This window comes from Anser brachyrhynchus (genome assembly GCF_964034855.1).
Source record: "Anser brachyrhynchus genome assembly, chromosome: 17".
Classification (NCBI taxonomy): Eukaryota; Metazoa; Chordata; class Aves; order Anseriformes; family Anatidae; genus Anser; species Anser brachyrhynchus.
Genome location: NC_137710.1, coordinates 3,678,697 through 3,702,216, shown reverse-complemented (window position 1 = coordinate 3,702,216; position 23,520 = coordinate 3,678,697). Strand labels below are relative to the sequence as shown.

General features: G+C 36.5%; 1 protein-coding gene across 10 annotated transcripts in view; it reads right to left on the bottom strand.

The window, feature by feature from the left end:
* Positions 1-23,520, bottom strand: part of DNAH10 (dynein axonemal heavy chain 10) — a 68,639-nt gene that overhangs the window by 38,531 nt on the left and 6,588 nt on the right. For 7 of the 10 annotated variants that reach the window (XM_080560133.1, XM_080560131.1, XM_080560132.1 and 4 more), the window contains 36 exons: positions 22,841-23,031; positions 22,177-22,399; positions 21,250-21,444; positions 20,456-20,626; positions 19,539-19,715; positions 19,033-19,206; positions 18,539-18,708; positions 17,648-17,799; positions 17,086-17,250; positions 16,185-16,392; positions 15,145-15,301; positions 13,692-14,165; positions 13,075-13,233; positions 12,556-12,672; positions 12,381-12,483; positions 11,976-12,154; positions 11,086-11,297; positions 10,614-10,770; positions 9,967-10,200; positions 9,745-9,867; positions 9,362-9,595; positions 8,628-8,851; positions 7,874-8,143; positions 7,601-7,784; positions 7,185-7,319; positions 6,430-6,582; positions 5,676-5,864; positions 5,420-5,566; positions 4,018-4,209; positions 3,732-3,850; positions 3,400-3,558; positions 2,946-3,081; positions 2,698-2,820; positions 1,265-1,399; positions 745-961; positions 144-263 (listed from right to left, as the gene is read on the bottom strand). In XM_080560133.1, coding sequence (XP_080416259.1) covers positions 144-263; positions 745-961; positions 1,265-1,399; positions 2,698-2,820; positions 2,946-3,081; positions 3,400-3,558; positions 3,732-3,850; positions 4,018-4,209; positions 5,420-5,566; positions 5,676-5,864; positions 6,430-6,582; positions 7,185-7,319; positions 7,601-7,784; positions 7,874-8,143; positions 8,628-8,851; positions 9,362-9,595; positions 9,745-9,867; positions 9,967-10,200; positions 10,614-10,770; positions 11,086-11,297; positions 11,976-12,154; positions 12,381-12,483; positions 12,556-12,672; positions 13,075-13,233; positions 13,692-14,165; positions 15,145-15,301; positions 16,185-16,392; positions 17,086-17,250; positions 17,648-17,799; positions 18,539-18,708; positions 19,033-19,206; positions 19,539-19,715; positions 20,456-20,626; positions 21,250-21,444; positions 22,177-22,399; positions 22,841-23,031 — 6,478 coding nt within the window. Of the gene's footprint in view, positions 1-143; positions 264-744; positions 962-1,264; positions 1,400-2,697; positions 2,821-2,945; positions 3,082-3,399; positions 3,559-3,731; positions 3,851-4,017; positions 4,210-5,419; positions 5,567-5,675; positions 5,865-6,429; positions 6,583-7,184; positions 7,320-7,600; positions 7,785-7,873; positions 8,144-8,627; positions 8,852-9,361; positions 9,596-9,744; positions 9,868-9,966; positions 10,201-10,613; positions 10,771-11,085; positions 11,298-11,975; positions 12,155-12,380; positions 12,484-12,555; positions 12,673-13,074; positions 13,234-13,691; positions 14,166-15,144; positions 15,302-16,184; positions 16,393-17,085; positions 17,251-17,647; positions 17,800-18,538; positions 18,709-19,032; positions 19,207-19,538; positions 19,716-20,455; positions 20,627-21,249; positions 21,445-22,176; positions 22,400-22,840; positions 23,032-23,390; positions 23,499-23,520 lie in introns of those variants that run through there. The other 3 variants (XM_080560138.1, XM_080560129.1, XM_080560130.1) reach the window with 3 other exon arrangements.

Genomic DNA, 23,520 nt, shown 5'->3' with positions numbered 1-23,520 from the left:
GATTTCTGCTATCACAAGAAACTGAACATGAGTAGATGACCTTCAGCACAGAAAGAGGAGGTCTCATGTTAAGTGCCACCCACTCAGTGGCCACAGATTATAAATTAAAAGCATAACATCACTATATTTTATCTTATACTTACCTAGAATGTCAAGAAATTTCTTTTGAGGATTATGAATATATTCAGGAACAAGTTTCATCCAAGGTACCCACTTTTTTTGAATACCATCAAAATGAAAGTCATACAAAGTTGGCAGCTGACCTGCAAACCATTAAAGAGCTGGAAGTTTTCTAGGACATTGAAATATTTCATAAGAAAATAACCTGACTGAAATGAAAATGAAGGGTAAGATTTCTGGACCACGCCATGCAACACTGTTCCATTTACTTATCATTTAACCCAGTAAGACATGAAATAAAATTCTCCTAGTCCTGCACTTGGATCATATTATTGCTTATTAGCACCCTTCCACTGGTTTTCCTTTCCCTTTCTGTTTTTCCTTTCACTGTTTATCTTTTCAGGTTGGCATAGAAAAGTACTGTTCTGTGAGGATAAACCAGTTGCTAAGAGTCATCTAGCATCAGTAACTATAAGGGTTTTTTATTGATAGTCAGAGAACATCAAAGGTATTTTGCAGCCAGGATAGCTAGCTGGAAGGGAGAACAATGTTGTACCTTTATGGAAACTAGGACTTTTCTAACATAATCAAAGGGATTCAGAGTAAATTATGACAAAATCCTACCTGGCAACTCCCCTGGCTTAGCAAGGATGTTGTCATCATGAACAGTTGACATACAGGAAATGTGTTTAACATATTCATCAAATTTAATTCTTCCAGTATCACGAAGAGCAGCACCTAAGGAGGAATATAAAGCTTCCAAGAAGAAGCACTCCAGAACATCAAGATCATCAGGTTGTACCACAATTAAAGCTTCCAGCATCACAGTCAACTGCACCACCTGTTGAAAAACAAGACAAAACTATAAATAGAATCACCACTTAGATACATAAGAACTCTTAATATGTTTTCAGATGCCTGAGTGTTTGCTGATCTTTTCTTCTTACAGGTATATCTACTGATATAAGTTTTAATGACAGAAGAGCATTGTTAGGAACTGACTCTTTCTATTGTCTCTTGTTAGCAAACTGACATTTCAAGTGTGAACTCTACTCCTGTGATTTCCTTGGGAGGTTTTAGTCTCTTCATTATTCAGTTTCACTTTTAAGATAAATTTTTTCAACCTTTACTTTCTATTCCTCACCATATTTAAATCTGTTTGAGGAACAATGGTCTTCAGCCTTTCTCCTTGTTTGCCATCCACAATTCCCTCCGTAATCATATCAATAAGGCAGGGCACATATTTTTCAAAGAGACGATTCAATTCAATTCTCTCTTGCTGAAGGAAGAAAAGGACAAGAATTCATCCCACGGAAAGCTGATTTGTGAAAGCAAAGCTTACCATCAACATGTGGCTAACCAAATACAATTACTCTTGTAGGAATCACTTCTACCAATGACAGGGTACAGTCACATGGAGAAATTTGACATTGTTGTATAGACTGGGTATTCAGCAGGTGAGGATCTGGATTCATCAGACGGTAGCAACTAAGTTGTCTTACTTTAGTTCCCTGTGGACTTGAGTTTTTAATCCAAATGTAAGAAACAAGGACCTAAGCAATCTCACTTAACTCTTTGGAGATCACGTAAACTGATTTATTGTTTCTTCTCTGCTCAGAAGCAACCGCAAGTTAGAAAAGCTGGGAACTCTGTTTAGCCCTCTGCCACAGGCCTAGTGATTAGATTTGTTGTCCCAGATTGTAAGTACTTAGCTGAGGTTTGTACATTTGGATCGTATTTGCATAAGGTTACCCCCTACATAACAGAGAAAGACAGGTACAGAACATGGAATTCCTCCTTGCTAAGATCTTAACAACGCTCTGGAAGTGCCTGTCTTACTGCACTGACTAGGGAGAGAGTGTAAGGCAACTACTCTCCTGACCTTGATGCGTCAGTTAAGTGTGGACTTTTGGAAAGAATGTAAGACTTTGAATCATATTTGTTTGCACAAAAGATACTTATTCTATAAAACACAATAGTTCATACAGACAAAAATTTAGCACTTTATATTAAAATTTCATTTACATGAAAAGCAGGTGATACCACACAAAGATGAAAGATCATTAATTAACCCCGTAACTTTTACTAAAATATTCAAATAAATTAATATGCATTAGGAAATCAATTTAGGAATGAAGGAGAAGATGGGTACTTGGGCTTATAATTAAACTTGATATAGAACACAGGCTCTCTCTTCAAACAAACTGTTCTACATTAGTATGTTGTATTTTATTTTTGTCATAGTATAACATAAGACTGCAAAGAAAGTATCAACGTGCATTTAAAAGGGCCATAGACTCAATATTCTTTAATGTGAGTTGGTTTTTCTGCCTTTAATTCTAGAAATCAGGCCCTCTCTCACTGGAGTCCATCCTAATAGAGCATCTTTCCATGAACAAGAACTGAAGGCCAACTTACACACTTAATGAAACTCAGTAACAGAGACCTTAATGACAAGTGAACTGGAAGGCAATTCAAAAAATCAGACTGACTTTACAAAGGTGATGTGTTTTTTTAACATCTGTCTACAGTTCAGTATTTAATAAATAGTCTATGACCAAGTGCAGAAATTCCCACCTCATTTTCTCTTTTTTGTGTCCACTTCTGCCAGTAAGGCTTATATTTCAGATTTTTAGGATCTACAAAGACCATTCCGCAGCGGGATACTGTGGCAGGAGATGCATACTGTAAGTCACCAACCTATAAAATGAACATACTAGATAACCATACACTTAAAGAATAGCCAGAGTAACTACTTTTCAGGCTTTGTAGACCCAGCTGTATCTAACCCTTCCCATGTATTGAATGGTATATTCATTACCCACCTCAAATAACAGAGCACAGTGTGACTGAAGTCTAATCCGCTCCCCATTTGCCAGGGTCAGTAGCTTGTTGTCATCCATGACAGAATTCATGTTTTCAACCCAGAGAGCATCTACGTCTCCATCAAACAGAATGTACCTGCGGATACAGGATCCAAGGAAAACAGTGACTAATCTCTGATTTTACTTACATATTTCACAATCCAGAGGTGCCATGAAAGGTACCAATGTCAATCCAAGTGTTTTGAAGCCTCCCATGCATCTTTGATAAGTGCATGGTTTCTCTCCATCTCACTGAGGCTGGAAACTCACAAGAGACAGAAAGACCCCCTAGACACTTTATTTTGCATTTGTTTCTGAACTAGCACAGTATAAAATATTTTGTTTTATATAAAAATAAAATATTGACGTAAAACTTAGTATCTAAAAATCATCACAATGATTTCTAACAGTCTACCTTCGCTCTTTCTTATCTGTAAGCCTGTTGATATCCCGAAAAATATTTGACAGTACTCCATCTGTCCAGTCTCGTGTGGTAGGGTCAAGGATCCCATACAGCTCAATCACACTCATAGCTTTAGGGTTCAGTGTGTAAAGTTTTGTCAATAATCCCAGCCTAGAAACACAACAAGAAAATCAATATTAAGATGACATAGTACCATCTCATGTTAACCCAAGCAAATATTCCAGTTAACTATCGATCCTGTCATGACTAAACAAGTTTGACTAATGCAGTCTATGCTATTTTACAACGTGAATTTCATGTATCAAATTATCAAATATACTCACTTGGTTTGGGCCTGGCACAAAGTGTTAATGACAACTGATTTGCCACCTCCAGTAGGTCCAACTACCATTGTAGTGTGCCGAGTTAACATTGTCTCATACATCTGAACAACTTTATCCACCTAAAAAAAAACATTAATTCAATAGACTGCTGTCCATAAATCTTCTATGGACAAGATCAGCAGTTGGTCTGTATCTGCTTAGCTTTCCTGGAATCACTCCAAAGTGCAGCAATGCACATCCAGCCTAATGTTTACAACAAAAGTCAGGCAATTAACATTTTTTATACCTGGACTGGTAAAACAACATAACCTCCTTCTTCCAGCACTTGTTCTACAGCATCATTAAAGTTAGGGTAGCGGACTCGAGGGCAATCCAGGCCAGGAAATAGGTCAGATATTAGGCCAAGGAAGAGAGGTACATCTTCAAACACGAATTTGGGAAGGTTCATATCTCGTAGAGCTCTCATCAGTACAACCTCCTAAACAAAATATAGCAGAATCAATCTCTACCAAATAGCTAACCAATTATCTAACATGTAGTACTTTCAAACACCTCTAAAAACCATTACCTGATTACTTTAGTATAGCTTTGAGAATGCTTTCTTGGCATCAGTTAACTAGTAGAAATAAAGGTCGTTTTGTAAGGATTAAGTTGACCAATAGCTAAGAATAATACACTGCCTTTTTCTACCATATTAACCAAATGCCAAATGGCTTGAGTGGCTCATTCCATAGCTTCCCTGATTTGATGTTAAAACAAACAATAAAATACTCAATTGTTTTATAAACATTCACAAGTTTTGTAGTTCCCTTGAGAGCATTATTTAGACCCCAACTTCCTGACAACCTGTATTGTGCGTCTGTAAATAGTTGCATAGGAGAGTTTCCTTCAGGTTTCTCCAAGTTTTAGGCAGAAATTTGAATAGTAATCTCCCTAAGCAACTGGGTATCACAAGTGTACACATAGAAATAATACTAAAAAGTGTAAAAGAAAGCCATAAAAATCAATGCAGCATTGAAAAACTTTCATTTATAAGTATGATGTAATGCTTGAGCTGTATGATTAATAACTGTGACTTTACTCAGGCAGATAATGATAGGACAAGGGGGAATGGTTTTAAACTAAAAGATAGGAGATCTAGATTAAATGCTAGGAGGAAATTCTTCACTCAAAGAGTGGTGAGGCACTGGAATAGGTTGCCCAGGGAAATTGTGGATGCCCCATCCCTAGAGGTGTTCAAGACCTGGCTGGATGAGGCCCTGGGCAACCTGATCTAATGGCTGGCATCCCTGGCCATGTCGGGGAGTTGGAACTACATGTTCTTTAAGGTCCCTTCCAACCAAAGCTGCTCTATGGTTTTATGGTATGATGACTGGACCACGCAATTTGGGTTTATGTTCAGAAACCAGCAATCATTATTCACCCAGAGGCTATTTGCATCCTAGATTTAACATCAAAACTGCATATGAAATATATACAAAGTAAAGCACCTCATTTTTTATAGGTTTCCCTACTTTGAGTTCTGATACTAACTTGCTGGCAGAGGGCACGATGAAACTCAGTAAGAAAATACAGAGACAAATAACACCAGTGCTCGTATTTCCAAAGCAGACAAACAGCAGATGTGTCAACACATCCTATTCCTAATGAAAAAGGATGATCTGAGGGTAACTAAGTGGTAAGTCTACCTCACTGAGGTCTGCTGATCCTCTTTTCAGTTCTCCAGCCATCACCAACACTGACTTAAGGGCTCGCAGTCCAAAATCATAGTGATGTTGTTTAGAAAGTTGTTCTTTTGCCAGCTTGTATAGCACTGTCATCTTTTTGGCAAGGATCTGTTTAAGAGTTAAGTTAGATAATCACAAATATGTAAGTCATGACCAAACACTGACCACACATACATGGGTGTATATGTGGGTACGGATAGTAATACAGTTTTCTTACCTTTGCTGTAAGGAATCCTTCAGAAAAGAGCATGATTTCACAGATTTGCTGAAGATCTGGTACAATAACAACCACAGGCCTGAACAAAGCTTTTACAGACTCAGGGAGCTCAGTTCGGCCAGCATAACCAGGATTCATCGTAATAAAAATGCCCATTCGGTTATCGAGGTTAATTTCTTGTCCTTCAAACTGAAAGTGTAAGAAAACTTTAGAACAATGTGCATTTGGAGCTGAAATAAATAGTATCATTTGATAAAAAAGAAAAACAGAAATATTGGGGCACCCAGTAAGCACAACATGTTAAGAAATCATTTTTTGATAGTCGTGTAGGTACATTCAACTCATTATTTGCATCCTGGACATAAATATCAAGACATTTCACATTTTTCAATAGAATTTTTTGTCTGATGGTTTTGAATTCCAATAAACGTCATTAAATTAAGCCTCACAATCCACATCAAGTTAAGTTGACGCTAACTACTGCTATACTATTATCCCATTTAGTTACTATTATCCTATTTAGATAACTCTTATCCCACTTCACAAAGGAAGAAGCTAGGAAAGGATTAAGAAATAAGGAAAGATTTAATATCTCTGAAAGTATGTAAGAGTACATATTCTGGAATTTGAAATGTTCAGCACAAAGTAATTACCAAAGAAACAGCCCTTCGATCTAATGATGGTGTCTAGCCCTGAATCTTGGCTTCAAGCACAAGATCAGCCTTCACAATTGCTCTTCTTTTTTAATCTTTACCTGAAATGTTTTCAGCTGATTCATTAAAGCATTTCGAATAGTCTGAATCTGAGAAGAAATGACTGAAAGCACAGAAGCATCGATACGATTGAATTCATCAAAGCATCCCCATGCTCCACACTGGGCAAGACCAGAGAAGATTTTACCAACTGCCTAACAAAAACAAGCAGAAAAATATCTCAGCAATGAGTACATAAAAAAAATTCAGCATCAGCAAATTTTGAAGTATGTTAAAAGTCCTAATGACCAGGTAAAGCCTCTGGATATCCATATATGCAGGAACTAGCAATCTGTCATAAGGTCTTTCAATAATTATTTGTCAAGTGCAGATAGCCCATGATGAGCTCAGGTACATATCACCTAGTCATTGTTTCCCTGCTTAAAGCATAGATAGAATCCTGAAATTCCTTTGAGAATTTATTCAAAATAGACTCTTTTTTTTTTTTTTTTTTTAACTATATTTCATTATCAATTGGTACAGCATCTCTACGGGAGGAATGGTTAACTCTTGATCATGTCATGACTACACAAGTCTGAATAATGCAGTCTATGGTATTTTACAACCTGAATTCCATGTATCAAATTATCAAATATACTCACTTGTTTGGGGCCTGGCACAAGGCATTCATGACAACAGATCTGACACCTTCAGTAGGTCCAACTACTCTTATTCAAAAGTTGAAATTATGTCCTTACCTTGGGCACTGAAAATGAACAGTAACTGCTGTCAGAGAATACAGATCTTAAATTCTTACTTTGAAATCCATGCCCTCTCCACAGTTCGTCACTACACACAGCAAGCCCAGTGCTTTGGCCAAATCTTTGGTTGTTTCTGTTTTCCCTGTACCGGCTGGCCCTGCTGGTGCTCCTCCCAAAAACATTGATAAAGCCTTTGAAGACAGACCAAAAAGCAAAGAAAAGCATTTGTATTAAGCTGGTAGCAAAATCATGAACAAACCTGTGGGTACAAAAAGCTTTAAATCTTATCTGTGAATGCATTCTATATTATCTTTGAGGCAATCAGTTGAGAAGGCTATTGCCACCTATTTCAGATATATTTGTGTTCACATTGTGGTTTTTTTTCAACATTATCTCTTAGTTGCCAGTCATGTGATTGCATGGAAGTATATTTTTAAAATGTGTGTTAGCAAAAATCTACTTTAATATATACCTGTGTGAGTGTAAGATAAATACGATCTGTAAGCGGGGTGATCACAAGACGTCCATTCAAACCCATATACTCATAACCATATGAAAATGTGCCTGTGCACTGCCGCACATTCAGTTCATCTGGCTCTCGGTCCCAATAAAAACGCAGCTGGCTTTCCCATTCAAACTCCTGAGCCTGCAGAATGCTACACAAGAGAGATGTGCTTATATGAGATAAAAGGATGGAAATACAATTTGTGGATATGGTATTTTCTCAAGAGGTTGGGGAGTTTACCTGTCTCTTACAAATGTATCAACAATGTCTCTGGCATGAACATCAATAATGAGAACAGTGTTGTATTTTTTCCTGTCATTTTTGCTCAAAGGCACTGCAATGCGAGTAACCAGGTCATCAATTTGCTGGTGCATTTTTTTAGCATACAGTTTCATTGCCTGTTTTTCTCCCTTCTTCACTTTCCGAAAGACATCCTCCACCTCCCATGTCCACCACACCTGATTAGCAGCCAGCACCATCATGCCTTGGTAGAGTAACATCCAATCAACTCTGTGGGAAAAAGATATAGTTTGGGAGTCTGAGTTACTGTTTATTTTAAGTAACTCATCACAACAAAAAAAAAAAAGGAAGCTCCTCCTATTTCTGCAACAACTACAACATGGACAAAGGTTTATAAAGATGTATAGAATTCCATCAAGGTGTGATGTTTTATTTCTAAAGCCTAAGAAATACTCTCAGAGAAAAACTACCTATTCCATGTGTAACAATTGCCGAGTAGAATCCATAATGAGAAAAACACACTGCACACATCACTAAAAATTAAAATTCAAGGCTTAGGAAATAACATACAATAGATAATACAATTTTTTCTGGACAGTTAAAATGCTGGATATGCATGTATATCCCCTCCACTTACAGAAATACAGGCTAAACTGTGCATAAATTAAAAAATGAAGTTTCTCATTTTCTATATTGTTACAGGCTCGTAATAACATATAAGGTATTTGTATTATCTTGATACTGATCATTTCACCTGCTTCTGTCTTCACAGTATCGAAAAATAGCTTCCTTAGTAAGCAGTCTGTTTGTTCGTCTCATTTCTTTTAGCACTGCTGTCATCCAATTCTCCACTCTGCCTTCTGCAGCTACAGCCTGCCGGAACTCCATCACCTCCCCCTCAGCTGAAATCATGGCTGTTGCGATTTTCTTATCATTGTCACCATCCTGAAACCTCAGGGAAGCTATGTTATCATACATCTGAAATCAACAAAGAAACTCACTGGCATTTGAGAAACCAAGCTTTGGAGATTTAAGTATACCTAGCCCCCATTTAATGTTGAAGGGAAATTTCCATGGACTCTAAAGCAAAAATGGATCTGGCTCTAAGTAATCAAATACAAATGGTGACATACAGCTCAGCAGCCCAACTGCACTGTAAACAAGCAAATGATCTGGCTCAAATTACTTTATTTTTTTTTCCTAGGAAATAAAGACCTATCAGGAGCTACAAGAAGGTTCTTTAATGATTGATCATTCTGGTGTGTCTTGAATCTTCTCTACCATAACCACTACTGTCCAGTATGAGTGCCAGGAGAGACCATTGATCAGATTTGATTTATTTATTCAGAAGTTTCTTCAAGACGCTGCCAGGATGTTCTTTGTATGCCAGAAATATTAGTGCACCCTTAAGAGCATGTACAATATAGTCTGTTCAACTTTTAAAAACACCTAAAAGCACAGGGCACTTTGGAAAGCCAGACACTGTACCTTTATCATGTGTTCCTGGACACAAAGTGGGTTACTGCTGCCAAGGATACTAAGCAACTCTTCATCAGATATAAAGAAAAATCTTGGGAAGGCATTTCGCTTGGAATCCAAATAATCATTCAAGCTTTTCTGACATTTCTCCAGCACATCATTTATATGATGGAGGTCTGACAGACGATTTGGGGCTTCACAAGCTTTTTTTATTGTTGGTTCTTTTACAGTTTCATCTATTATCTACATGGGAAGAGAAGAAAAACTAGAAAATACCGAACAGCAATAGATTATACTAAAGTATATTTAGCTAATGACAAAACACACAGCAAAAACAAAAAGCAAAACACACTAAATAACTGTGCTGATCACAAGTGAAGTCAGTTACTTGCCTCTTTAAACATCCTGTCTACGCTGTCAAATATTTTGGCTTCCTCTGGAAGCTGTGATCTTATATCTCCACCAATAAAGATGCTCTCCAGGTACATCCATTTTCTCTGAACCACCATCCAGATCTAAGAGTCAAATGTTGCCATCAAAGACAAAAAAAATACAATAGAAAACCCTGATTATAAATAAGCATTAATTATTGAGTCCAGCACTTTCCTCCTTACCTCAATTACTTCACCAATCAAAGACAGTGTTTTTTCCCAGTGGTGAGCAGTTGAAAGGAAAGGACCCACAAAACGACTGCCCAAGATACTCTGAAGATTGACATTGTTATCATCAAGAACCTCTAGAATTTCATCTACAGATCCCAGAATAGAGCCCCTCTTCTCAGTGCCTTTGAAGTATATCTGTACGGTAAATTTCATTTGTTCCCATGTTTCTGCTATGTCCTTCACACCCTGCATGTGAGCATAAAAAGATGCACATTTCAGTCTTCAAAAACTAGGGAATTATAATCTTAACTTAAAATCAATTAATTCAGAAAAGTTTTTTGCACAGATTTTCACCCCTGGTTTATAAGGAGGTCTATTTCACAACATCATGATGAAAACAGAATAAATTCCATTTCAGATCCTTTTTCATAAACTAGACTTGCTTAAAGTAATAGCAGAAATCCAATATACTGCTGCGGAAGTCAAGACAACTAAGATTCTGTGCCATGCTGTAGCTTATTAACAGAGCTATTGATCTATTAGTTACTTCACAGCACCTCCCTGAAGATGGCAGAACTTTCTGCCATTCCAATAGAGATCTCACGTAAAACAAACTATTGTCATCTGTCTTTTTAGTTTTATTACAAATTTTAAATTACCTTCTCAATGCTAAGTTCCTTAACAGCTGTTCCAACTATTTCGTTGATAATATCTGAGTGTCTGTGAAGTTCCATAGCAAACATATTCTCCAAAGTGAATGTTTCTGTTGTCATTTCAAACCTTGTGCCTGTTCTCTCCATAAGGTCTTGCCAATGCCTGTTTTAAATTGACACATCAACAACTATACCAACCACCACAATACAGTAAAAATAAAAACAATTGTAATTTAAAATATAATAATGAAACCATGTTTTGCATTGTTTAAAGAACTAGTATTTTAAATACACAAAGTACTCTAGTCATCGTAATCACAGTATATGCTATTATATCAGTTCATTAAGTAGAAAGTAAAGTTTCAAGCTGCAGGACACAGCATGACCCCTGTAACTAAAATTGAAAGTTCTAACAAAACAAATAAAATCTTCCTCTATATTTATTTATTTATTTATTTATTTATAAATCAAATCAAACCTTTCTCTTAAAGCTTCATTTTTCAAATCAAGCAACAAAGGAATGGAGTCTCTAAATGCCTTCATTTTTGTTTCCAAGTGAAAGGCCACTGGCATACTGCGGACTGGTTTGGGCAGCTTTCGAAAGGCTTTAAGAAATCCTTCGATTCCTTCCTGAAGAAACTGGACATTGAGGTTTATCCAGAGTGTCCGAGACCATTCCTCTTTAGCTGCCTGGGAACAAGGTCACCAGAAGGAAAAAATCATATTTCTTTTTATTTCTGACCAAAAAAAAAAAAAATCAGTACAGTAGGATCTAGAGACCACAGTCAGTATGCACATATAATTGTATTAACATTTTACAAACAGAGGAAGAGACAGGTTCACATTCAAGGCAGATTCAGAACAAAACACAAGCAGTTGTATAACAAATAAATCAAAAAAAAATACAGACAACAGGAAAATCATCTGTAAGAGCATACTTTACAGGTGATTGATCTGGCTGCTGATATCAAGGCATTTTAATTTCAAAAAAAAAACTTATTAAAAATAGTTAAGATCAGTTAAAGCCTGAGAAACACATAATCACCTGTACACACACTATAGCTAAATGTAGTTCAACTGCAATAATTAGGAGACTCGTGCCGTATAAGGCCACCCAATAATTTCTGGGGGACTGGGGTCTGTTCCTATCTGATAAGAGCATGTGTTTGGTTCACTCTAGAGATGTTGTTTTGCTTCTCTAACATCATTAAACTCATTTCATGGTGACAGTCATTTACAGGTCACAGCTTATTTCATGCAAAGGCTCAGAAACAGAGTTGATAATAACTAAAGCAGCTTCTTCTTCTACCCTCCAACTTTATGTGTGGTATGTGCTTTGAATACACGTGTGTGTATGCATACACTTACTTTTTGTAATTCATAAATTTCATAGATCTGCTTTAGACCTTTCATATCATTCTGCGCTTTTGTTAAGTCAGGGTACACTGTAGCTGGCAAGTCAAAAAGTCTCTCAACACTGCCCAGTTCCTGATGAACTTTTTCCAGTTTCTCCACTTCTTTTTCAAAAATGGCCATGAGTTCCAATCCTGGGAAAGGAGAGAAATTTTTCTAGATAAACAGTCCCATCAATCATAGGGAATAAGTAAGATGGAATTTCTGTAGAAATTATAGTAGTGAAAATGTCACATTTCCATTTGAACAGTTTTTATGTCAATAAAGAAATCATAATTTGCTTGTTTTATATAACATTTGAAGAATTTTCTAAAGACTAGTTTTGTAAAAGCATCACTTTACACATATTAATCCATTTACCTTTATCAAGATTTTCCCCAACAGCACCAGGCCCTTCAGCCATGAATTTATGGAAGAAATCTGTTATCTCCTTACTGTAGTCCTCAATCTGTTGCTGTGTCATCTAAAGAGAACAGTGTTTAAGTTGTTTTCTTTTCCATTTCTATTTTCTTAATTAATTAATTACAAATACTACCTCTGTGAATTTCTTTTTTATGCCTCCAAGGTTGTGATCAACTTCTGATGCTTCAAAGAAGAGAGCCTCCCACTTTTTCTTAATCTTGTCTGCCATCTCTTGCTCTTCTTCAGCTATCTAAAACAAAACAAGTAATCTCACACAAGCAATAGTTAGTCACAAGAAAATAAAGAAGATGTACTCACATTGTAAATGTGCAAAACATGAAAACAGCTTTGAAGTGACCTGAATCAGTCTCAGGTTGCACTGGGGGAGGTTTAGATTGGATATTTGGAAGATCTTTTACAACCTAGATGATTCTATGAATCAGATTTAAACACATGCAGTATGTCCGTTTAAAGCGGAGATACTGCTTTGAGAAGGGAGCTTGGACTAGACAATCTCCCTTCTCACCTCAGCAGTACCGTGATTCTGTGAAATGTCTTAACAGGAAAACATTTATTTGTTCACATGTGAAGTATTTGTGCCACATGCTCCAACGCAAATTGTTTTATGAGACAAGGCATAACATTCACTTACTGGAATACTGTACATTGCAAGAGTTCGGTATCTCTCCCAGATGTCTAAATATTTCAGTTCCACCTTGAGTGACATGCCTCTGATCTCTGCAATTGTACCGAGGACAATTTTGAGCTCTTCCAGGGAATCAGGTGGTATCTGAAGATTCTGTGATAGTCTCTGTAAAAATAAATAATTTCCAGAGGCAACACCAGGAAAGCAATTAGCCAAAATTATAATTATTAGTGAAACACAAAACACAAGTAAATAATGTGCTGATTCATTTACATCGTTAGTCTATGGGATAAAGATAACAACAACAACAAATCAACACAAAGTAAACACCACTACAGTAGGGATGTTTTTACTACAAAAAATAGTTATAAGCAGTGTTTTAAAGGGAACTTCAGAATTACTTAGTTGGACCCTTCACAAGCACAGGAGTGAGAAAGTCCTATTTTTTTTGTGTGTGTGACTGTTTTCTCTTGTTTACCAGCTACAGAGAGTGGTGGCTCACCTCTTTATGTATGACATACCAGAGTACACCAGACAGTTTCAACCAATTCAGAGAGTAGTTCAGATGGTCACCTGCTAGTCAGTACTAGCTGCATAGGACAAGAAGAACTGAGAACACCTACCTCAATCTCCTCCTGAAGACTGAAGAGTTCCTGTCTTGCAGACTCATTAAGCAGCTTTCCAAGTGAAATCATCCAGTCTCTAGCATTCTCCTCCACCACGTAAACTAAAGGACCCATCTGAAGCCTGATGAATTGCTCATCTTTAATCAAGGGCTGTTGAGTCACTTCTTGAGCTATCTTCATATAGAACTGCAACTTTTCATCAAAGGTGACACAAGCAGGCTTTTTTGCAGCAAACTTCTCTATAGCTATGCCTTTGTCTAATTCCCACAGAAAGCTATACCTCTTCCACTGGTTCAAATACTTGCTGAGAGAAGCCAGGAGTTTGTGGACATTCTGAGTGATGAGAGCAGCCTGCTCAATTATCAGAGGGTTCTGGGAGATGTCACTGTAAAAGCTGAAAGTGATAACTTCATCTTCGACATGCTGAGGAGGGCATTCAATACATGTGCCGTGCATCCATCGCACAAAATGCTAGAGTTTTCAAGACAGGGTTGAAAAATAATTACTTTTTAGAGAGTCATATTAGTCAAATAATTCATTATTATTTAGGACACTATGTAGGAAGGGGTGTGAATGATTTCTCAAATCAATTGTTTTTCTGACAGCATGAGAAGAGACTGTATTTTCACAAACACTTGAGAGAAGAGTTAATTTCACCCTAACAAAATCTTCCCATACATTGTTCAGTCTGTTTTAAAATCTCCACTGAATGGCAATATAGCATTGCACAGGGAAACAGGTATCACATTAAAAAGGCTGGATGCAGCAGTAGAACAGAACAGCAAATCTGAGCATAGGAAGCACACTTGATCTAAATTTATTCATTTCATGTGATATCTGGAACCATTTTTTCATCATCAGAGGGCAGGACCACTGCCACAATATTTGGCTTCTTTTCTGGAAGGCATGACCATACTCATGCAAGAAAATAATGCCACATCTTTGTCAACAAGCTATATATTCCATCTACTGCTAGCCTGCTGTCCTAGATGTCCTTCTCCTAACATTTTCTGAACTATTTTTTTGCTACTTTTGTGGAGAGCTGTAATATGGAGAAGGCTACCCATTTTGTTACTCCATCTTATTAATTAAACATCAGAAAAAAAAAAATCTGCAGCGAAAACTATTTCCTTGTGATGTATGCTGATTTATAGAACCAAATGATGTCCTTACAATGGTAAAACTGCTGAAGAGTAGCAAATAATTTTGCCTAAGTAAAAAGTGTGTAAAGCTTTATGGTGGTTTGGTTTTTTGTGTTTTGCTTTTTTTTTTCTCCTTTGTTATCAGGTTACAAAGTTAAGACAGTCTGTAAAATTAGAACTATGTACTGGATATTTTGATTTCAAGAAAGAGCAATATGAATCTTCCCTTTGTCATTAACACTTGCCCAATTAATTCATAATCATCATAAGCAAAATCTGGCAACAATTAAATTTTAATCAAAAATCACCTTAGTGACCTCAACACAGTCTTGGATACATTGTGCCATCATTTTGTCAATCTTGTTGGCATTAGGTTGCAAGATTATCTCGGGAGAAGATAAAACAGCTTCTATTTGGAACAACGGCACATTTGCAAGAACAGCTTCATTAAAAGCTCGCAAATTCCTGGGAGAGGAAAAAAATCATGTCACATACAGTAATGATCAGGTACTGATCCCTCCACAGAATGTCCAACAGAGACTGCAATTATAAGGTACGCACTTAGATTTGCAAGCAGATCTGTCAGAAGTCAGTTAACTGTTATTTCAGCGGGAAACACTGATGTGTATCTAAGCAAAATTGTCCCACTAGGACTGATTTAATGCAAAAACTTGGCTGGCTAAAAGAAGCTACTGGAAGGAAGGAGTGGGAATACACTGGTGCAAAAGGACCCTGAGACTACGGTCAACTCCTATGCAACAGCCCAGACAGGGAAGCCCACAGAAGTCAGCTGAGCATGGACTAGAATACAAAGACATGGATCACGAGGAGAGATGGCTGGGAAGCTTCTAGAACACTGCAGCACTCTGTTAGAGATTCTGTAAAAAGCCATTGTAATATCTAGCTACAGGAACCTCCTTGGGCCCAGATAAAGCATAATCCAACAAACCTTTGTTCTTGTACTGGTATTCTCTGCATTACAGGGATGCATCTGGCACCCAGACACCAAATTTTCAAAATTGTATTCTTTACTAAAACAAGGCATTGACTTTAAAAATAAAGCTGGGATATGGAACTATATACACTGCGGAAGAGGTGCATTTCTCTCTTCTGGCAACAACATGTCCAATATCCATTTTCTCAGAATTTGGGTTTCTTCTCTACATTGTTATCAATTCTCCATTCTTTGCACAAACAAAATCAAAAAAAAACAGTACAAGTCTGTCTCAAACTGCAAATCACTAAGGTATTCAAACAGAATACCAGTATACATGAGTTTAGAACAACAGATCTAGAAAATACTAAAGATGAAAGAGTAAAAACCCATTAAAGCAAACAACTGACTTACTTCAAAATTAACTCTGTCAACACCTGATAAATCCTGTTTTCCCAGTGTGCATAATAGGAAGCTAACTTTGGAGATTTGCCACTGTTTGTATTGGCAACCCGTCCTTCTACTTTTGTTAACAATTTTGGAATGGCAGTATAATTTCTAACCATGAGTTCTGTATCTTTTGCTCTTTCACCCTTAACATATACAAAAAAATCTTTCATATCTGCAAAAGATTACAAAAAATAGTGTTAATAACTGCAAAAGATCTAACAGATTTCAGTAGTGCAACAATTAGCTGGTCTTTATTTGTAAACATGAAATTGATATTGCACACTAGAAAAATATCTTCATTTAGTAATGCTAATTTATTAATATTTCAGCCCTCTGATTTTATATGGATTCAATTATTCAATAGTAACCATTAGATGTGAAAGTAACCTCTGTAAGACTCACAAATCATTGGAAGAAATGTGGTCCATCACCCCTACCCTGTCACTGGAAGCGAAAGGGAGGCCTGGGAGACGATCACCTCACTGCAATTTCCCTCTGCAGAAAAGAGTGCAGTTGAGATAGCCCAGATGGGAGCTGACACTCCATGCAGATTGCAACTCTAAGACTACATTACTGCATACAAGAAGGAAGAAGAATCCAAGGGAAAGCTAGGGGGAAAGTAATCAAAAGCAAGGTAAACACAGGTCAAATGATCTATTTATATACTTGTCTCTAAGTTCCTCTCATTGACAGTGTCAGCTTAGGGTACTGAAGTTCTGCTTGTGCTTCCTGTGTTAAACCAGGAAATACTGTTACTGCTGTAACTTCTGGTAACTATTATAAGGATTGATCTTTGCAACTAAAAATGCAAAGTAGCAGATAGAGCAAAATAAAACATCACGGAGCTCAGAAATGAAAGACTTACTAGGAAGTTCATCACCATTTTTTGGAAGTGGAAACTTAAAAAGATTTGTTGATTCTATCAACAGAAGTTTGTCGCTTATGATTTCAGAATTAATATGAATCTGATGGACGAGTGATTCAAACTTCCTGATGGCTTGTGTACATCGGACTGTAAAGTCATCAATACCTGAAATAAATTACAATCATTTGTTTTCTTTCTTTTACCAAATCTTTCACCAATGCATCAAAATTGTCAACTTCCAGATATGTTTGAGAATGAACTGATACTCTGCAGAAAGACAGATTAGATGTTTTCTCACCTAATCCTTCATCTAGCTCCCTTCTAGCTCTAACAGTCTATATCCATTTCCACTCAGTGTTTTACATATAATAAAAACATAAGAAATACCCACTTGGATCAGACCCTGTCTAACATACTATTCTGTCTTACACCATGGCAATAGGCTATCCTGTTTAAGGATGCATAGCTTTTGTCTGACAAATCAAATAGAATGCAGAATTGAAGAGAATTTTTGAACTGCAAATCAGTAGCAAAGGCCATTATAAAATAGTATCTCCATTACCTAGGGAGTTCCAGTTGAGTCTTCTGTGTCCTAATTTGAATACTCTCCAGAGCTCTTGAATATGGTCATCAAGAAGTTTGGTTTCTGCTTCACTCAATGTTCCCATTAAGTTGTGATAGTGATCCAGCATGTTTTTTAATCCATTTGTATATCTAATGAGTGTAAGAAACATAACAACAACAACAAAAAATAAAAAATAAAAAATAAAAATCATGATTTTCTGGAAATACAGTTCTGAAAAAGGCAGATCACTTTCTTCATTCTGTTCAAACTTCCACATAAACCAAAATTTGCAGAAATAATGACTGACTATGTATTGATCATAAATACAATTCACTTCCTCTCACAAACAAAACAAAAATCATGTATGACTCCAGTAGCAGCTAGACCATCCTCTCCTGCCCCAACCCAGAAGAAGTATTTAAGACAGCCTCAGTTTGAATCACATACATGAACTCAACAGGTAAACTTTGAAATCCAGTTAGGGCTCTTATTGCACCTGTGTGCCTAAATTCTGTGATAATTTGGGCAAAAGTGACTTATCCAAGGCTGTACAAAAAAGTGGCAGTGAGTTCAAATGTGAACTGAAATCCAAATGGCATTAAGAATTCATTGCAAAAAAAATGTACTTTCTTTCCTTGTTTTTCCTTCAGATTTTGAGGAGGTTTTCATCTGTAAAACGTAGTGCTACAGGGAGAAGGATGCAGACAGCGAAAGAGAAAAGATTGCTAGTGTACCACGGCCATCAGCAATTTTACCCTTAAAAAAAGTCACTGCGAGCTCTCGTATTTCCAAAAGTTGATGACTCATGGCACACTCTGGTTTGGAGTGAAATCACTTGAAACATTGCTGTAAGTCTGTATGAGAGCAGGTATGCTGTTATAACTTTACCCAAGGTATTTGTCTTCCTGTAATGCCACATTTCTTGCTATTTCTGGGACTGGAAACCCCAGTTGTTCCATGTACTTTGTTTCAGTTATAATCTCTTGGAGTCTAGGAGAAAAATTCACTATGAACTGCACTCTTTCCTCTGTGGTGAGAGGCTCCTCTGCTGCTGAGGTCTACAACACAAGAAAGCAGCAGAAAGCATAGAAACACCAGACTGCTACAACACAAGGGAAAAGTTAACTCTTGGGGACATTTGATAAGACAGTAGGTAAAAGTCAGACAGAATAGCTAACATTCAGATTGTGGAAATGCCTTTAAAATTTGACAGCAATCTCAGCATTCTAGTTTCAATTTTGATCTCAGTACTTTTTTTAATTTTCCATTAAAAAACAGTGTTTCTCTTTAAGACATCATTCTTTGAAAAATCTCACCGATCATCAAATAGGTTTCAGTTCTTTCCCACAGAGAAATCAGGTATGTTATTTTTCCTCTCTCACCTGCTCAGAAGTCTCTTGATTAATATGGTTTGCTGCCTCACCAGTAACGACCATCAGCAGAGATTTTTTCAGTAACAGTGGGAGCATCTGCTCTGTTCCTTCTCTCCACTGATCATATTTCTGATCTTCATACTCTTTCATCCTCTTGGCCACTTGAAGATATATTTGCTTTACCTAGAAAGAAAAATTCTGTATAATTCATTTTAAAGATCACGAGAAATGTTCCACTATCCTGTCTTAATAAGGTTTCTGATCTTTATCAGATGAGAGGGCAAATAATGCCTTGTAATACAGGTGATGAAGAATTCAGGTTCTTGAGTTCTGTCATATATTCTGACACTATTTCTCCAGGAAACAGTGGGAAGGTACCAATCAGCTTTTCACGTCTAACATAGCTTACTATGTGCAAAGACATTCTTGCTCACATAAGAGCGTTTTCACCTCCCTAGAAGAACGGTGTGAGGAAAGTATTCTTCCCTCATTAAACAGTAAAAGAAACAACATACTTCCTTTCCACGTTCACTAGCAAGTAACTCCTCTACTTCTTGAAATCGAATAATAGTGTGTTTGATCCGATAGAAAAGGGATCGGGACCAGTATATTGCTCCAGCCAATGGAGGATGATTCTTGAACAAAGGTGGATCCTTGAGGTTCTGAACAAAGATTTGCTTAACATTTTCAACCTAAAAGAGAATAAAACATTGCTAAGAATCATTTCTCCACGTGTTGTTCCATGGTAAGCATCTAACCTGGTACATAGCACAGGCTCTGAAGCTAATTCCAGCAACAAGATAAAAATAATTCATTATTTTTTTATTCATCTCTTGTTTGCATTAACTGCAGTACACAGAACACCTTCCTTTCCTTGTCTTGTGGAACTGCTGTTTTGTCAGTGTTTTTTGTGAGATTACATCTTATTGATAAACCCAGTGTTTAACTGAGTGTTAAACTCTTTGAATTACCAAGAGAAATGCTATGATAGCAAAAACTTTCCAATATTTGGGCTTCACAGAAGTTATTCTTTCTGCCTTCACTGTTAATCTCTGACTCCTTTTGGTCATATTGTGAACTTATTGTCCAGCACAAGAAAGCTGAAAGATGGCTTTTCTCAGGAAGGACTGCTGTTGAATTGCTGCTCACGAAGTAAAGGAATAGCCACAATCCTCGTTGCACATGCAAACATCTTTCAGTTCCTGTACAGTGCTACAAATATACAGATATGCACGTAATTTCAGCAAATTAACCATACTATTTCTTGTACAGGTTCCAGAAAAGTGAGAACAATTACTATGTTTATTTTTTTTTAAACCTGTCAGTCTTTTGGATGGTAAATGACACTACATATGTGTTTAGACATATATACAGATTTATTATTTTCACTAAAGAATATCATATACTACCTAAGAAATGCTAAATTAAATACCTCTTTACAGTACTGGTCCAAAACGTCATTGAATTTCATCATCATCTGCTTATTAATGGTTTCACGAGTGCGGATGTGTTTGAAGTTTAACAGCATGTCAAATGCAGCTTCTGCTGATCGAAGGGTCTTAAAAGATTCATCAATAAAGTTTTTGGCCTCTTCTTCAATAACCTAGACAGAGACAAAGGAAGAAGGCCAATAAATCCTGTCTCTTAGAGGTTCATCTTGCAAAACCCAGAAAGGAAGGCAATATTAAAATATCTTTTTTTAGTAGTGTTGAGACATATCTTTACTGTTAGTAACTTATAAGACCAAATAGTAAACTGATGGCTTTCCAGTAAGCTACAGGAAATTAGTGTTAACCCAGTGTCTGCTGGGCAGCTATATAAGTCATAGAAGGCATTGTAACAACTTGCATTTGTGGGTATTCTTAGCTGAATGGGAGGAATAAATCCAGAAAGAAGTTTAATTTCTTTGTAGAACATGACTGAGATATGTCAGCACATGAGTATAGGGAGGTCATATATAGCCTCCACCCATGCTCTAGTTATTTTCCCAATGAACATAAAGCATGTTTCACTGGTTTAGAAGATTAAGTGAAGTGATAAAGAACTTGAACACAAAATACTGACTTCAAAAATTTGGTAAAATTTCTCACATTTTCATTTATATATTTATTCAAATTTTTTTTTTAAAAAAAAAGCATTCATTCTTTAAGTGAAAACGTTGACATTCTAGAAAGATTTTTATATAGGAAGGAATAAGGGGGAAAAATTACAGTACACGGTACTTACTGAAACTTCTCTTTTAAATTCTCCTATAATTAACTTCCAATCATGTGCGCTTTTGATGCTAAAAGGGTCAAAAGACAGTTCTTCCATTGGACTAGTTAGTCCATCTACCCTTCTCAGTAGATCATCAATACGTCTTGGATCACCTGTGACAGCTTTCAGTTCAGAACCAAATATATTGTAAAACTCTTCAACAACCTGTTAATTCAGAAGAACATAACAGAAAGCTTTATTTTTAATGCTTTTCTCTGCTATTTAATACTCTTCTGTTATTGTTTCCTTTAAAGGTAACTATAGCCCAGAGAACAATCAATTCTTGCTGTGATTTACATTTTTTGCATATTCCTATGCAAGACATGAAGTATCTCTATGGAAAAAAAAAAAAAAACACTCTAAAGGCCCAACACCACATTTGTCAAAACAGATAACATTCAGTTATTACTTCTTTTTATTCCACTAGGGATTTTACATACACAGTCCACATAACGTGTGGCCATTGATGGACAACTAGTATTTCTAGTTACCCTACCCTAAAGGAGCCTACACATAGCACATATCTTACATGTATATTATCCTGCAGTCGATACATTGATTTATATACAGTCAAATTTTATATTACAATATACTTAAATGATTATTTTATCTAAAATGATACCATTAAACTAACAAGACGTGAAAACTGCAAATCTGTGAAACAACTGTTACAAGTTTGCAGGTTAATAACAGTACTGTACACAGCAATACCTTTCTCATGGCACCAACCAGTACCTTGAGAAGAGTTATTTCATCTCTCTTAAGGTTAAGCACATACACACACAAAAAAAAAAAAAGGCTGTTAACACTTCAACAACTATAATACAAAAGAATCTCCTCTCCTGAAGAAGACACTGATCACAAACTGTCCTCTTTAATTACTGTCTATATTAGTACCTGCAAAATGTCATACAGATCTTGACAGATGGAAGCCATATAATCTGTTTTTCCAAATAAACGCTTTCGGTCAAATTCCCAATGTTGCTCTCTTCCTGATGCTTCAATTTGGTCACGAACAGCAAAATAAGATTTCTTCCATTGTTCAAGAGTACTTTTTGCTTCTGCTATTTTCTTTTTTGCAGCAGCTCTATCTTCTCTATTAATCAAAAGAGTTAAGATACTATAGATAGAAAAATTATAGATATAAAATGATATTTCAACTGGATCAATCTATCCTGGTTTAGTATCTTCTAGTTGTACAAGATCTAGGCAAAACTTACAACTGCAAGGCCTTCATTTTCAGTGAAACTGATTTTGAAAGAGTTATTTCAGGACTGATTTTTACGATATTTACGTCACTTTTGTACCACAGTATTTGCATTGTGCTTATTGATTTATGTCCTTTCAAGAGAAAAGAGGACAAGCACCTATTTCTTCAGGCTGATTCAGTAATTTATGAAAACTAGAACATTAATTGACTTTTAATTGACCTTCTAATACAACTTCAGATAGTGAAAAACACTGAAACATATTCAATGCAAGTGTTATCGACCACACTTTCTGTAAAACTAGCAAAGCTTTTAATAAATACAGCCTAGTTAAATAGGAATCCAGTACTTACTTAAACAGTGTGTGTAAATCCACGGCTTTGCAAACCCGTGTTGAAATTTCCCACGCAATTCGTTCCATGAGGGGTACCATCCGTTCATCCTTGTTGTAATGCCGTGAGATAATCCATACCATTCTCAGGGCATTCATCAGCAAAGGAATTGTGTCCATGACAACATTAAACCCAGTGCCATGTGTTAAATTCTATTAAATATATTTTAAATAATTTGAATAAGTTGTCATGTAAATACAGGTCAATATTGTATAAACCAATATTCTCTTCAATATTCAACAGATAGCTGAAGTTAAGAAAATCTGTGACATTAGACATTAGTAAATAAAGAACCCAGTCAAGGAAACACCCTGGTGACCAAATTACACAGATGGTTAAGGATGGGCAGATTTGCATCTATTGCTCCAAATGCTCGTCAGGTACTGTCTCATTAGTATTCTACTTTCTGAAAAAGATGTCCTAAAACTGGTTTTGGCCCAACTGTTTATTTGGATAATCTTCAATAGAACTTAAACTTGACATATCAGCTCTAACCAGTGATAGACGTTACCTCAAAAAGTGGAGTAGAGAAATCTTTGTTTTCCTTAATTCAGCTGTGCTATCTCTTTCTTCCAAAGCTGTGATTTACAAACCAAGCTGTTCACAGCTCTGTGCTTCTGCTTTCAGATATTAGAACAGCA